Genomic DNA, 15783 nt, shown 5'->3' with positions numbered 1-15783 from the left:
GTGTTGAGCCTCGTGTTATTGTGGAAGGAGCAGTGATCTGAGAATTAGAAGAGCTCCGTCAGTGACGTCATTGTCTGTAAAGCAGGGACCATAACTCCTGCCTGTCTACCACCCTGGGGTCCAAGTACCTGCAGAGAGCAGTGAGGGAGGGCAGCAGCACTTTGTAGACGGGAAAGTGCCAGTAACGTGTAAAGAATCATCATGGTGGCTTATGTGGGACAGAAGGAATTTCCACGTGCCACAGTTTTTCCTACAGTGCAGGCAGCACAGACTTGAGTCATTCCAGAATGAAGCCATGAGATCTGGATGTGCCCTGTGCTGAATGTGGCTTCTGCCAGCCAGACCCACAGACCCCCTCACTGGCTGCTCCTTCTGAGCTGGAGCCCCCCAGACACACCTTCAAGGTGAGCAGCATGGACAGGAACTTCCTCTGGTCCCCAATGAGCATGGCATTGCTGATGATGGGCAGCTCCATCTTCACAGCCTCCTCGATGGGCACAGGGGGCACATTCTCCCCACCAGCTGTGATGATTAATTCTGGGGAGGCAAAGCCAGGCCCCCGGCACAGAATGTAGTCCAGGTGCCCCAGCTGAACCACAACCCAAGCCTCAGCCACAACCCGGAAGCCTCAGCACAGCAGGCAGCACAGCTGGAGATGCCCCCTTTCTGGGAGCCAAGAAGCAGTGGCAGGCCCTCCAAAGCAACTCACACCTGCTTGGGGGCTGGTGGCAGCACCCCGACGACAAATGCTCACCCAAGGTTCCCTCTCCTCGGCTTGTCATCCACGACTCAGCCTGCTCAGACATCTCATCCATGGCCCCCTTCTGCCAGTCCCAGTTCCTGCCCCCAAATAGCCCGTGTCATTTCCCTTCCCTGCTTTTGCTTAATAACCACCATCCCTGTCACTCACACAGCACTCACCACCCATGCTAAGCACTTCACATACAGTAATTCATTTAATTGTCACAATAAACCTATAATGAAACAGACACTCTTATTGTTTTGCAGATGAGGAAACTGAGGCACGGAGATGTTCAGTAACTTGTCCAAGCTCACATGCTAATAAGTGGCAGAGCTAAGATTTTAAATCCAGTCCATTTCCAAAGCCCATGCTCTCACCTGCCCTGCTAGGATGCCTCTCCCCTTGCTTGCGCCTTTCTCCCTGGAAGGTCCTCTCCCCTTCTTTCCTTCTGTCCAACAGACTGCCAGGCACTCAGTGCCCTAGCCTGCTGTTCTCTGATAGTATTGATGGCTTACTTCTAGGCTAGATGGCAATAAATTCAATAAAATAAATTTAACGAATGCACATTGACTAATTTTAGTGAGACTGTACTCCTGTCCCTCATTTCTATCTAATTCAAAAAAGATTAGTTGGTCACATTCTGTGCACAGGTCCTGTGCTGACATCAGGCACAGAATAGAACAAGGCTCCCCATGGCTGCAAGGAGCCCACAGTGCAGGGGGGGCAGTGAGACAGAGGGAGGCACAGGGGCTGCAGGGCCAGGGCAGGGAGGCACCAGGCCCAGCTGCATGCTAAACATGAACGGGAGTTGGCAGGCAGAGGGCAGGACAGAAGCTGAAGCTCACAGGCCTAAGGGAACTGCAGGTAGCAAGCGAGGCAGAGGCTGGAGAGGAGCAGGGCAGATCTCAGAGGCCTCCAGTGCTGGCTCAGGAGCTGGATTGTGAGCAGGCAGGTGGGAATCACTGAATGGTGTGAGATCAAAGTTTTAGGGTACTCTGGTAGCTGGGGTGAAGAGTGGTTATTCAGGAGATAGGCTGGCTAGAGAGGAATCCATGACAAGTGTCTAGATGATCAGGGTTTGTCTAGGACAGCAGAAGTCAGGTGAAGAGGAAAAGACAGACTCTGGAAATGTAAGAAGACAAAAACCCAGCCTCCCCAACATATGCCTCATCATTGCTACCTCATTCCTGCCCTTTTCTCCTCACTACCGCCCTCTGCATTCTCACCAGCATCTTTTACCATTAGTAAATGATTTTAAAAACCCTTAGCAAACTAAGGCTAGAAAGGAACTTCTTTAATCCGATAAGGAACATCTAAAAATTTTTACAGCAAACATACTTTTTTAAAGATTTAATAATTTTTAAAAAAATAAATAGAGACAGGATCTCACTGTGTTGCCCAGGGTGGTCTCGAATTCCTGAGCTCAAGCAATCCTCCTGCCTCAGCCTCCCAAAGTACTGGGATTGCAGGTGTAAGCCACTGTGCTCAGCCAAGCATACTTAATGGTAAGATAGTGAATGCTTCTCCCCTGAGATCAGGAATAAAACAAGGATGACCACTATCACCACTTCTGTTCAACACTGTCCTGGAGGTCCTAACCTGTGCAATATGGCAAGAAAAAAATTCATCTGTCATTTGCAGATGATATAGTTGTGTCCATAGAAAATTCAAAAGAATACACACATTACTGGATTGAATATGTGGTCTGATCAAATGATCCACTAAAGGTCATTTGATACAAGGCCAATATGCAAAAAGCAGTTGTATTTCTATATACCAGCAGCAAACAAATAGAAGACAAAAAAAATTTTGCAGCAACATCTGAGCTGAAAAAAAATTTTTAAGTGATATTATTTAAAATACCATAAAAATTCTTAGAAGTGAATATAAAGAAAGATGTGCAAAAATCTCTACACTAGAAAACATAGGCTGGATGCAGTGGCTCACACCTATAATCCCAGCACTTTAGGAAGCTGAGGCAGGAGGATGGCTTGAGCTCAGGAGCTCAAGACCAGCCTGGGCAACATGGCAAAACCCCCTCTCTACAAAAATAAAAAATTAGCCAGTTGTGGTGGCTTGCACTTGTGGTCCCAGCTACTTGAGAGGCTGAGGCTGGACCGGAGGATCACTTGAGCCCAGGAGGTAGAAGTTGCAGTGATCCGAGATCACGCCAGTGCACTCCAGCCTGGGCAACAAAGCGAGACCATTTCAAAAATAAATAAATAAATAAATAAATAGCACATTATTGAGAGAAACTTAAAAAGACCTAAGTAAATGGAGAGATTTATCATATTTGTGAATTGGAAGAGACAATACTATAAACATTTATTTTCCTCACCAAATTGATCTATAGATTCAATGAAATCAAAATCAAAATTCCACCCAGTTTTTGAGGAAACATATAATGATTCTAAAATTCATATGGAAATGAAAATGGCCAAGAATAGCCAAGGTCATCTTGAAGAAAAAGAAGACCAAGGCTGTAGGACTTAGCCGGATATCTATCCCTGTCATAAAGCTATAGAAATTAAGACACTGGGTATTGGTGCATGGATAGGCGAATAGACCAAGGGAACAAAATAGAGTCCACACATAGACCTCTCATAGAAAGTCACTTCAGTCACTTCATAAAGGACAAAGGTATCACTGCAAGGCAATGGGGAAAGGATGCTGTGTCCATTGGATATGTATTTGGAGAAAAGCTATTTGGACCCTTACCTCTCACTATACTAGTTCTAAAAGGAGGGCCAGCTCTGGTTGGATTTGGTTTTCTGGCTACTATCCTCCCCAGTGCAGGGATGTGGGTCCCCTCATCTGCCATTACAAAGAGGCACGCTAGGCGGCACCCATGGCACATCCAAGCAGCCACCTGTTGCTCCTGGGGCCTCACTGGAGGGTACCTGCCAGGGCTCATCAGCCTGCACATCCCAGGACCCAAACGCCACCGCGACCTTTTGTCCCTCCCTGGGGTGGCCGAGCCTCCATGGCCATCAGTTGGGTCCTGGGTACGGTCGCACACTGCCTGCGTGATGTCCACAAAGTAGTTTACCCACTCACTTAGCTTCAGTTTCCCCCATGAAGCCCTAGTGCGGGATTCCCATGTGGATGCTGCGGGCATGACACCAACTTGGGTGAAGCAGGCAGAACATCCTTCCACAGAGGCATCCCCAACTATTTCTGTCTCTGTGGGAAGTTTGTCTTATTTTAAATTTTATATCCAATTTGCATTCTATTCCCCATCATATCCGTGTTTGCGTATAAAAATACATAATACTTATGCTCTTGAATCTTCTGGAAAGACTTGCCTTGTTTCTCTAGGGGTCTGATTTCCAGCTCCACCATTTACTAGCTGGGTGACCTTGGGCAAGTTACTTAACCTCTCTGGATGTCCTCATTAGCAAGTTAAGGTTAATAGTACCTGCCCCATAGGAGAGTGGAGTAAATAAAACGGTCACTAAAGGTGCGTGACACTTAATAAAGGCCCAAGACCAGCAGCTGGTATAAACAGTGCTGACAGTGGAATTCTGCCCCCACCCCACTGCAGCTGTCCAGGGCGCTTGCCTTTTTTTGTTTGTTTGTTTTGGTTTTGTTTTTGGAGACAGAGTCTAGCTCTCTCTCCCAGGCTGGTGTGCAGTGAAGCAATCTCAGCTCACTGCAACCTTTGCCTCCCGGGTTCAAGCAATTCTCGTGCCTCAGCCTCCCGAATAGCTGGGATTACAGGTGCATGCCATCACGCCCAGCTAATTTTTCGTGTGTTTTTAGTAGAGATGGGGTTTCTCTATGTCACCCAGGGTGGTCTCGAACTCCTGAACTCAGGCAATCTGCCCGCCTCGGCCTCCCAAAGTGCTGGGATTACAGGCATGAGCCACTCACCTTTGAGGCGCCCAGTGATGTAGAGGAAGCCATCGGCATCCAGGCGGCCAGCATCGCCTGTGTGCAGCCAGCCTTCCTCGTCGATGGCCTCATACGTCTTGTCCTCCATGTTCAGGTAGCCCATGAAGATGGTGCGGCCCCATAGGCAGATCTCGCCAATGCCCTCTGCGTCCTGGTTCACCAGCTTCACCCGACAACCGGGCACCACCTTGCCTGAGCTGGCGAGGGAGGGGCCGGGAGACTGGTCAGAGGGAGCCGTCTCCTCCAAGCCCCCACTGGGGAGCCGGGGTCCCGACTGCTCGGTCTTCACTGATGGCTAGAAGGTATCCCCTCACAGGGCTTTTGTATTTTAACAGGGGACTTAGTGCTGAAAGGTAGAGCCAAGTAAAGGGTTTTAGGGAATGAAGGAAGGAAGGAACAAATGAAATGGTAATGGTAGAACTTGGAGCACTGTGATAGGCTGGCAAGGAGAGGAGATATTTAATCATAACAGATGATCCTGCAAATCACTCCCCAGAACTGAGTGCCCTCACCGCCCATTAGGGGGCTGGCCTGGTCCCCCCAACTCCTACCCCAGCTGGCCCCGGGCCATCCGCTCTCCTGGAACACGCTGGAGCACACCCCACCCCAAAGAGGGAAGGGCCAGAGGAAAACTGCTCCACAGGTAGACCCCTGTTCAGGGGGCACCTGGGCTGTGCAGGCTGTTTTCAACCACAGACTCACACGACACGGTGGCAGAGGCCACTCCCACTAGACCGAGGAGGATAAGCTAGGGACTTGGCCCAAGATGGCATTGTTGGCTCTGAGGGGCTCCATAGCCCAGTGGCCAGGTCTCTGGGACCCAACTGGGGTGCAAAGAGAAGGGGGTCCCCAGGGCACTCAGCAGGCGGGCACAAAGCAGTACCAGCAAGGGCGCATGGGCATGCATGTGTGCGGCAGCCTCAAGCCTCACCTGTACAGCCGGTAGTTGTAGGGGCTGGACATGAAGTGGGGGCCTGAGGTCTCACTGAGGCCGTAGCCCGCATACAAGCGGATGTTGAGGCCCAGGAAGAAGCGCTGTGTCTCTGCCGTCATGGGGGCCGCTCCATAGAAGTTCTTCTGACACTTGGCAAATCCCAGTGCCTGGCGGACCTTGGCTAGCACCAGGTAATCTGCCAGTCTGGTTGTGAAGGGCTTCAGGTCGCTGGTGGGAGAGGGAGAATGGTTCACAGAAGAAATCACACACACACACACACACACACACACACACACACACACACACACACAACACACACACACACACACACACACACACACACACACACACACACACATTAAAAGGGTGGTATGGTGGTATTCAGTGAGAACACCCTGGCTTGGCCATTCCAGTTGTCTGTTCCAGTTGGTTGGTTTGAATATTGAGCCTGCCCGTGAACATGCATGCAGATGTAGGTATGCAGGCACATGGTTGTGTGCAAATATGTCTTGACCCAGGAAGTCAAACAGATTCAGCTGTGTACAGGCAACAACACAGACACATGCCATTTTGCACACACAATACACATGCACAGAAACTTGAAGTATGTATTCGTGTATACACATGTACAAACGTGGGACCCCAGTGAAGCCCACAAATGCTTTGTTCATGCATATTCATGTTTCGTGTCTGTGCAAATGAAGCTGTGGATGCACAGATATGTACACACATCTTACGAAACATACCATTTCACAGGCACATGGGGAATGGAAACTACTTCTAAATTGAAACCAAGCCAGATTTACGTCGCTGACCCTCCATAGAACTATGTGGGAATTTTAAAAGCTATAGAAAGATAGAAAGGGCAAGATATCTGAGGGGTCACTTGGGATGCTGAAAAGGCTGGAAAGGCTAAGTCCTGATCACTGTGGCCCCTTCTCTAGCCACCTACTGAGGTCAGGAGACCTCAGGAGATTGTGCCAGAAGCTGCTCCCAGGGAGGTGAATTTCACTTCAGAGAAAGCAAGTTAGTCCTCCCAGTAAGAATCCAAAGGTGGAGCGACTGTCCCCAGCAGGCCCTGGGAAATGCATAGGAGCTCAAGCCCAGTCATTGATGGGGCCTCTGCACGGGGTCTCCAGAGCTGCCCGGCCACTGGAACCTGGACAGGCATGGCGTATCAGAGCCTCACTGTGTTTTGGGTTATGACCCAGCCCACTGTCTCCCCAGGCCTCCCGCCCGTGGGCCCTCTGTACCTGCCAGGGCAGGTGAGGTTCTGCTCCAAGGTCACCGACATGGCCCACAGCAGCATCTTGCGCCGGATGAAGCCAGACTGAGCCGCCACCTCCTGGATGCGCTCCATGATCTTCTCCCACACCCGGGGCACCCCCATGTGTGATGTGGGCTCCACCTCCCGCAGCGTGTTCACCAGGCTCCCCTGTTCACACCAGAAGAGGCAGGTCTGTTGGATCAGGGGCAGCTGGGGCCCAGGGGTCCCCTCTCACCAGCCAGGCATGCCGGCGGCACACACGTGCTCAACGGGCACCCACACACACCTGCACGCAAGGTGTGGCACATACTGTTTCCTCAATGGCTGTCACCTTGCTTTTTGCTCACAGAACCCTGGTGGCAGGCAGCGGTCAGGCAGCCAGTGCTGACCTCAGTCTCATCCCAGCCCTGAGCGTGGCAACTCTCCATGAGTCTAATTCAGACACAAGAATCCCATTCCCCTTGGCAGCATTTGGTTTGAGAACAGACAGGTGACACTTTGGGACACTGAGATGCTGGTGGAGGGAAACTTGCTGGGGGGTTTCTGGGAAAGTTTTCCTCACAGTTAAAATAAGTGTCCAAAGAACAGGTATATCTTGTGAGGCTGGGATTCAGGGAAGGGCTGTAGCCATCTGGTGATACTCTGAGGATGCCCATCCTTGATCATGTCACAAGTCCCGTGAACCACTCTGACTTGACTTTATGTAATGGCATCAGGTTTCCTTGCTTTTTTTTTTTTTTTTTTTTTTTTTGAGACGGAGTCTCACTCTATCGCCCAGGCTGGAGTGCAGTGGCGCGATCTTGGCTCACTGCAAGCTCCGCCTCCCGGGTTCACACCGTTCTCCTGCCTCAGCCTCCCTAGTAGCTGGGACTACAGGCACCTGCCACCACTCGCAGCTAATTTTTTGTATTTTTAGTGGAGATGGGATTTCACCGTGTTAGCCAGGATGGTCTTGATCTTCTGACCTTGTGATCTGCCTGCCTCAGCCTCCCAAAGTGCTGGGATTACAGGCATGAACCACCACGTCCGGCCTAGTTTCCCTTCTTGTTTGGTCATTTGAGTCAGGCTGTGCCCATTGCAGCTGACAGAATTCTGACTGATACATGCACAGGAACAGCACACACACAAATGCACAGTCAGGGCCCACGGACACATGTGGACGTGGCCTGGCACACAGGCTCAGACGGACAGACGGTAAAGGCAGACTGACCTTCAGGGCGTCGGGTTCGGCAAAGCAGACCTGGGCCCCCCACTGGATGCCTGTCCACAGGTCGTAGATCTGGGCGGCAATGTGGCTGAGGGGCAGGTAGCTGACTACCACCTCCTGCTGGACTTCTGCCGGCCGGATGTCACCGGCCTGGCTGCCGTACCGTGCCGTCCACGTGATCTGGAGGACAAGTAGATGGATCCCAGCAGCGTCCACAAGCCAGCCCTGGCGGTGCTCACAACTGTGGCCACGCTGGGGGCCAGCCCCAGTGTGGTGCCCCCTGTGGCATCTCTGCAGGCTCTGAAAACCCCAGGACAGGCCTCCCCTCCCCCTTGCTGAGCTCAGTCTGGGCCACAGATTGATGCGCTGTTCTACCTATCCCAGCTCCTAGAGCAGAGTCGCCCGAGGAGCTTTCCCAGGGGCTACAGGGGCAGAGCCATGGCCCAGATTCACCCATAACCCCCTTGCACCCCCCCCCCCCGCCCACCGGCCATCTGTCCTACATTGTCTTGACTCAGCATCACCCCCTTAGGGTTCCCAGTGGTGCCAGAAGTGTAGACTAGCACACAGCACTGGTTGGGCTGCTGGGTGTCAATGATGGCGTCCAGGGCTTCCTCAGGCACTTCATTCCCCAGCTCCATGAATTCCTCCATCTGTAGCCAGATGCAGGGAGCAGGCAGGCTAGGTCAGCTGGGTGGGCCCAACAGGCCTCACCTGGCGCCCAGGGCCCCGCTGCCCATACCGTGTACACATTGGCCATCTTGTTTGGAGGAGGTTCTTTATATATCACGACTGCCTTTAGATGTGGCAACTGTTTCCAGATCTGCATTGACAGGAAAAACAGATCAGGTTTCAGCAAGAGAAATGTCACCTTCTAAAAAGTACCCCATCTCCCTGCGTGAGTTAGCTTAGTAAAGGTCTCTGGGTGCCCCGTCTCTGACCTTTGATCCCAGCAGGACAACTGCCACCCTTCACCAATAGTTTCCCTCCTGAGAACTTGGGAGCGGTAAAGGTGGGGATAGCCAGGGGACTGGGGATGGCTCCCCATTAAAGGGAAACCACCAAACAAGCTGGGGCTTGGTTGAACAAACTATGATCCAGCCACACAATGGAGTAGTGCTATGTGACTGTAGGAGAAAGAAGGAGAGAAGCAGAGGGCAGAGGAGAGAGGGAGAGAATTCTACATGCAGAGAGTGAGTGGTTTCTAGGATATATTATTAAGTGAAAAAAGGAAGTTTACAATATGCGTATAGTATGCTATATTTGTGTAAGAAAGGGATGCAATGTAAATATATGTATGCAAACATGTATTTACTTATGTTTACAAAAAGGGGCCAGGTGCGGTGGCTCACGCTTGTAATCCCGGCACTTTGGGAGGCCAAGGTGGGAGGGTCATTTGAGGTCAGGAGTTTGAGACCAGCCTGGTCAACATGGTGAAACCCTGTCTCTACTAAAAATACAAAAATTTGCCGGGTGTGGTGGTGCATGCCTGTAATCCCAGCTACTCGGGAGACTGAGGCACGAGACTCGCTTGAGCCCGGGAGGCAGAGGTTGCAGTGAGCCGAGATCGTGCCTCGGCACTCCAGAGAGAGACTCTGTCTCAAAACAAACAAAAACAAACTCTGGAAGGTTAAACCAAAACCTGATTGAATTCACTATGTATAGGCAGAGAGGGAATAAAGGTAAGAAGAAAGGGATGGAAGCAAAAATTCTTTGTTATCTCACATGATTTTGACTTTGGAATCATGTAAATGTCTTAACCATTTGAAAAATAAAGTTATATGTAAAAGGAAGCCAGGTATGGTGGCTCATGCCTGTGATCCCAGCTACTTGGGAGGCTGAGGCAGAAGGATTGCTTGAGGCCGGGAGTTTGAGACCAGACTGGGCAATATAGTGAGGCCGTATCTTTGTGGGGGTGGGGCGGGGAACACTAAAAAGTTTTTAGAAAGGGAAAAAATGAGTTCCTAAAACTTGAAAACACTCTGAAAGAAATGAGTTCGCCCAAGATCAAGGAACCAGAAGAAAAAAAAAGAAAGAAATGAATTAGACCACATACTAAGTTAGTAACATAACCACACACACACAGAATTACATCAAGATCAAGGAATTTTATAATAGTGCACTTTGATTCCTCTTTTTCGTTGGCACTTACTCTAAAGGCAAAAAGGAATTTTAAATTCTATGCAATAGTCTTATTGGTTTCTGGGGTTTTGTTTTGTTGGTTTTGTTTGTTTTGTTTTGGAGACAGGTTCTCACTCTGTGGCGTGATCATGGCCCACTGCAGCCTCAAACCCCTGGGCTCCCATGATCCTGCCTCAGCCTCCCGAGTAGCTGGGACTACATGTTCACACCACCACATCTGGCTAATTAAATTTTTTTTTTTTTTTTGTAGAGACAGGGTCTCACTATGTTGCCTAGGCTGATCTTGAACTCCTGAGCTCAAGAGATCCTTCTGCCTTGGCCTCCCAAAGTGCTGGGATTATAGGAATGAGCTGCTGTGCCTGGTCTTATTGTTGGTAATAATATTGATACTACTATTTCAAAATTATTTGATGTATACTGTAGGATTACGTTAATCCTATTAGGAACTAAGATTTTAAGGTAAAATAAAAGAAATACAAGAATAAAATTTAAAAAGTAAGCTAAAACCTCACAATAACATTTGAAAAGTTATAGAAATAACAGAAATATCAGTGTGAACTCCTGAGTTTTTGCTAAAATATATATTCCTGAGACTTCTGATTCTGATCACAAGGGAGTAACATCCATCCTTGCACTGTAAATACTAGGAAACTGGACAAATAGAATAGCTGGGTGGGCCCAGCAGGCCCCAGCTGGCGCCCAGGGCCCCAATGGCCATACGGTGTACACATTGGCCATCTTGTTTGGAGAGAAAGCAATTGATTTCAGATACTGGACTACAGACAGCTCAGGACTGATATCCCTGAGAGAGGGAAACAGATGAGGTAAGCCTCTAAGTGTGCCCCAGCTTTCTGCCCAGAGGCAATTTTTGGGCTATGGGAGAGACAGAGAGAGGGAGAGGGAGAGGGAGAGGGAGAGAGAAAGAGAGAGAGAGAGAGAGAGAGAAGAATACAGAACCCAGTTGTCATACTGAGTTGAGGTGACCAAGATCAGAACTCAGGAAAGCTGAGGTGGCTAGAATTTGTGAGACAGAATACCAGCAGAGAGGAGAAAACTATATAGAGAAAGAGTTCTAGAAATTCTTTTAGGGTCTTTGATTGATTCCCCAACTGCTCAAAACTCCATGAAGCTGGAGGAAGACCAGTGACCAGGGCTGGAAGTCCAACAGCAGCTGATGTAGGAATTGCTCATGTTTCCCCCCACCAGCATGGAGGGACCCCATCAGGCATTAAGCAGAGCCCAGAAGGGTCATGTCTTAGTGATGAGGCTAAATTAGCCTTAGAGTAAAGACTATCTAAAGGCCTGGCCTAAAAAGCCTTAAACATAGCCTCAAAATAAAGTTCAGAGAGAAAAAAAAATGGAAAAAAATTATCTGTGGGACAATATCAAAATATCAAATATACAAGTAATTGGAGTCTCAGAAAATTTTTTTAATTGAAAAACAGTCTGAGAAATTTTCAAATATAAATCGGTGGATTAAAACTATAAATCTACCAATTTCAGAAGCTCAATGACTCCTGAGCAGAATAAACACAAAGAAAACCACCTTAAGATACAACATAACCAAATTGCTGAAAATCAACGAAAAAGGAAAAGAAATCTTAAAAGCAGCCAGAAAACCAAAACACTATGTGGAGAGGAACGAAAATAAGATATCATAGACTTCTTGTTAGAAATGATGCAAATGGAAAACATTGAAATGAAATATTTAAAGTGCTGAAAGAAAAAAAAAACACCCTGTGAACCCATAAATCTAAATCAGATAAAATGAATTTTTAAAAATGAACAGAAAAACAAGCACCTTTTCAGACAAAGACAAGCTGAAAGAATGTATTGCCATCAGACCTGTATTATAAGAAATGTTAAAGAAAACTTCTTAGGGCTGAAAAGATGATATCAGATAAAAACTTGGATCTACATAAACGAAGACAGAGTATCAGAAATGGCAAAAATGTGGGTAAATATGAAACATATTATTTCCTTCTTTAAAATTTTCTCTGAAAGATACTCAGCTGGGCTGGGTGCAGTGGCTCATGCCTGTAATCTTAGTACTTTGGGAGGCCAAGGTGGGCAAATTGCTTAAGCCCAGGAATTTGAGACCAGCCTGGGCAACACAGCAAGACTCTGTCTCTACAAAAAATTCAAAAATTCAGCTGTTGTCATCCATTTTACTTCTATAGAGGTTATAAACCCCACAATACATTGTTATTACTCTTGATTTCAACAGTTGAGTATCTTTTCTTCTTTCTTTTTGTTTTTTTAAGACAGGGTCTAACTCTGTCACCCAGGCCGGAGTGTAGTGTTGAAGTCACAGCTCACTGCAGCCTCACATGCCTGTAGTCCCAGCTACTGGGGAGGCTGAGGTGGGAGGATTTCTTGAGCCCAGGAGGTTGAGGCTGCAGTGAGCCATGATTGCACCACTGCACTCCAGTCTGGGTGACAAAGTGAGACCCTGTCTTAAAAAAAAAAAAGAAAAAAGAAAGAAAGATACTCAACTGTTGAAAGCAAGAGTAATAACAATGTTTGTGGAGTTTATAACCTCTATAGAAGTAAAATGGATGATGACAGCTGAAAGAATGGGAGGGGAAATGGAAGTATACTGTTGTATGGTTCCACATTTCATGGGAACTGGTATATTTGAGAGTACACTGTGATAAGTTAAAGATGTACTTTGTAAAATCAGAGCAAACACTGATATAGTAACAAAGGATAGCTAATAAGCCAGTGAAGATCAAATGGAATACCAAAACAAAACAAGATAAAAAATACAAAAAAGTCAGGAAGGAGGAGAAAAGGAACAAAGAATAGATGGGACAAATAAAAAAATAGCCAAATGGTGGATTTATACATAATTTCATCAGATTGGATAAAAGGGTAAGACTCAACTATGTGCTGTCTACAAGAAACTCACTTTAAATATAAAGACACAGCTAGGTTAAAATTAAAAAATATATAATGCAAACAATTATCAGAAACCTGGAATGGCTATATTAATTTGAGGAAAAGTAGTTTTGGAACAAGAATTATTACCAGGGATAAGGAGGAACATTTCTTAATGATAAACGGTTAATTTATCAAGAAAACATAATAATCTAAACATGTATATGCCTAATAACAGCACTCCAAAATACATAAAGCAAAACCTAATAGAACTGGAAGGAAAAATAGATGTCTACAATAATAATTGGAGATTTCCACATTCCCTTTCTTAGTATTTGATAGAGCAAGAAGACAGGAAATCAATAGAGATACAGAAGACAACATTAAAATACTACCAACCAACTTGATTTAATTAACATTTATAGAACCTTCTAGCCAACAACTGCAGAGTACACATTCTTTCAAATATGCATGGAACATTCACCAAAATTGATCATTATTCTATCACACCTACTCTGTAAAAACAGAGTGTCTCAGGTACCAAAGAGCCCCAGGTAATGAGAGAAAGTTCTTTCTTTGGAGAATTCCAGCCAATGAATTAGAAAATCAACATTTTGCTACCCCTAATAAAATAATTAATTTCAGGCAACATCATCAAGGCATGCTAAAACCATTAGGAGAAATGTTGATGGGGAATTTCACAGTGGAAGAAGAGAAGGTGGTCGTGACCTGAAGCCCAACATCACTGAAAGTGGTACCACCTGCCATCATGTGCCTCTTGAGGCGGTGCACTATGAAGGACATGGTATCACCTATGGGGTGTTTTTGCCAAAAAAGCCCAATCTGAAATCAAGCTTTAGATCTAACAGGAAATACAGAAGTTAGAGGAACAAGTTAACTGATAGCAAAAGGAAGCAGTCAGACAACCACAGAACATGAGACCTTGTACAAGATGACTCACAGAGTTACTGCAGTGTCTATGGTAGAAGTTCTCACACTTGAATGTGCGTCAGAATCACCAGAGGGCTTGTTAAATGTGAATGCTGGGCCCAAATACACTAAGTTTATGATTCAGTAAGACTGGGGTGAAGCTTGAGAATTTGCATTTCTAAGTTCCCAGATGATGCTAATTTGGGGACCACACTGGTCAATGGTAGGGCTTTGTTCTAAATTAGAAGGCACTTAAGAGACACTACCACATGCAACACGTGGGTCTGGTTTAGATCCTGATTCAAATAAACCAACGATGTGATGACATCGTGGGTATAGAGATAGAAAGTAAAATAATGGTTGCCAGGAGGGAATAGGGAGTTGTTTAATGAGTACAACACTTCCGTTTTGTAAGATGAAAAGAGTTCTGGAGATGAATGGTGGTGGAGATTGTACAACAATCTGAATGCACGTAACACCACTGGACACTTAAAAATGGTTAAGATGGTATGTTTTTATGTTACATGTGTTTTACTACAATAAAAAATTGGAAAAAAGACATATGTATATTAGATGATATGATAGAATTATTTTACTTGTGCTAGATGTGATAAAGTTACAGAGCTTATTTAAGAAAGATTTCATATTTTTTAGAGATGCATATTGAAGTATTCAGATAACGAAGTGACATGATATCAGAGATTTTCCTTCAAACACTTCAGCAAAAAGGTGAATTGAAGAAGCAAGTTGTGATGAAAACACATTGATAATGATTGGATCTGATGATAGATATATGGGGATTCTCTCTACTTTTTTGTTTGAAGACTTTCATAATACAAATTTTATTTTAGGCCAGGTGTATTAGTCTGTTCTCACACTGCTATAAAGATACTGCCCGAGACTGGGTAATTTATAAAGAAAAGAGGTTTAATTGATTCACAGTTCTGCATGGCTGGGGAGGCCTCAGAAAACTTACAATCATGGCAGAAGGGGAAGCAGGCACATCTCACATGGTGGCAGGAGAGAGAGCAAGTGTGTGTCAGTGCAGGAAAAACTACCATTTATAAAATCATCAGATCTCGTGAGATCTCACCATTCACTCATCATCATGAGAACGGTATGGGGGAAACAGCCCCCATAACCCAATCACTTCCCACCAGGTCACTCCCTAAATACCTGGGGGTTACAATTCAAGATGAGATTTGGGTGAAGACACAAAGCCTAACCATATTACCAAGCATGGTGTCTCATGCCTGTAATTCCAGCACTTTGGATTGCTTGAGCACAGAAATTTGAGACCAGCCTGGGCAACATAGTGAGACCCTGTCTCTCTAAAGAAAAAGTACAAAAGTTAGCCAGGAATGGTGCTGCAGACACCTGTAGTCCCAGCTACTCAAGAGGCTGAGGTGGGAGGATTGCTTGAGCCCAGGAGGTCGAAGCTGGAGTGAGCCATGATCATGCTACTGCACTCCAGCCTTGGTGACAAAGTGAGACCTTGTCTCAAAAATCTAAACACCAAGCTTTCTTTTAAATATTGACCTAGGGTGGTCATTTCCTAACTCTGGGCTTCAGTTTCTTCAACTGCAAAATGGGGATGGGGGGTGGTTGCTGACCCATTCCCAGCCCAGACACTAATGGGGACTGGGGGCCTCCCTCAGCCCTGTCTCACAGTGCCTCTGGCCTCCAAGGGCTGTAAGGAGCTGGCCACAGCTATATATTTCCTTCTTGTCCTCACTGGAGGAGGAGGGGCTCGCTCTGCCTCGGTTGCTGATTTAGGGTATTCAGAA

General features: G+C 46.6%; 1 protein-coding gene across 3 annotated transcripts in view; it reads right to left on the bottom strand.

Annotated features, from left to right (window-relative positions):
• Positions 1–15783, bottom strand: part of ACSBG1 (acyl-CoA synthetase bubblegum family member 1) — a 60435-nt gene that overhangs the window by 3115 nt on the left and 41537 nt on the right. For 2 of the 3 annotated variants that reach the window (XM_032176215.2, XM_032176216.2), the window contains exons 6-12: positions 8787–8867; positions 8548–8697; positions 8048–8224; positions 6824–7005; positions 5568–5798; positions 4616–4833; positions 398–537 (exon numbers count right to left, since the gene is read on the bottom strand). In XM_032176215.2, coding sequence (XP_032032106.1) covers positions 398–537; positions 4616–4833; positions 5568–5798; positions 6824–7005; positions 8048–8224; positions 8548–8697; positions 8787–8867 — 1179 coding nt within the window. Of the gene's footprint in view, positions 1–397; positions 538–759; positions 841–4615; positions 4834–5567; positions 5799–6823; positions 7006–8047; positions 8225–8547; positions 8698–8786; positions 8868–15783 lie in introns of those variants that run through there. The other variant, XM_058427671.1, reaches the window with a different exon arrangement.

This window comes from Hylobates moloch, unplaced genomic scaffold (genome assembly GCF_009828535.3).
Source record: "Hylobates moloch isolate HMO894 unplaced genomic scaffold, HMol_V3 SCAFFOLD_14, whole genome shotgun sequence".
Classification (NCBI taxonomy): Eukaryota; Metazoa; Chordata; class Mammalia; order Primates; family Hylobatidae; genus Hylobates; species Hylobates moloch.
Note: the sequence above shows the minus strand (reverse complement) of the source record. Positions and strands in the feature narration are given on the sequence as shown.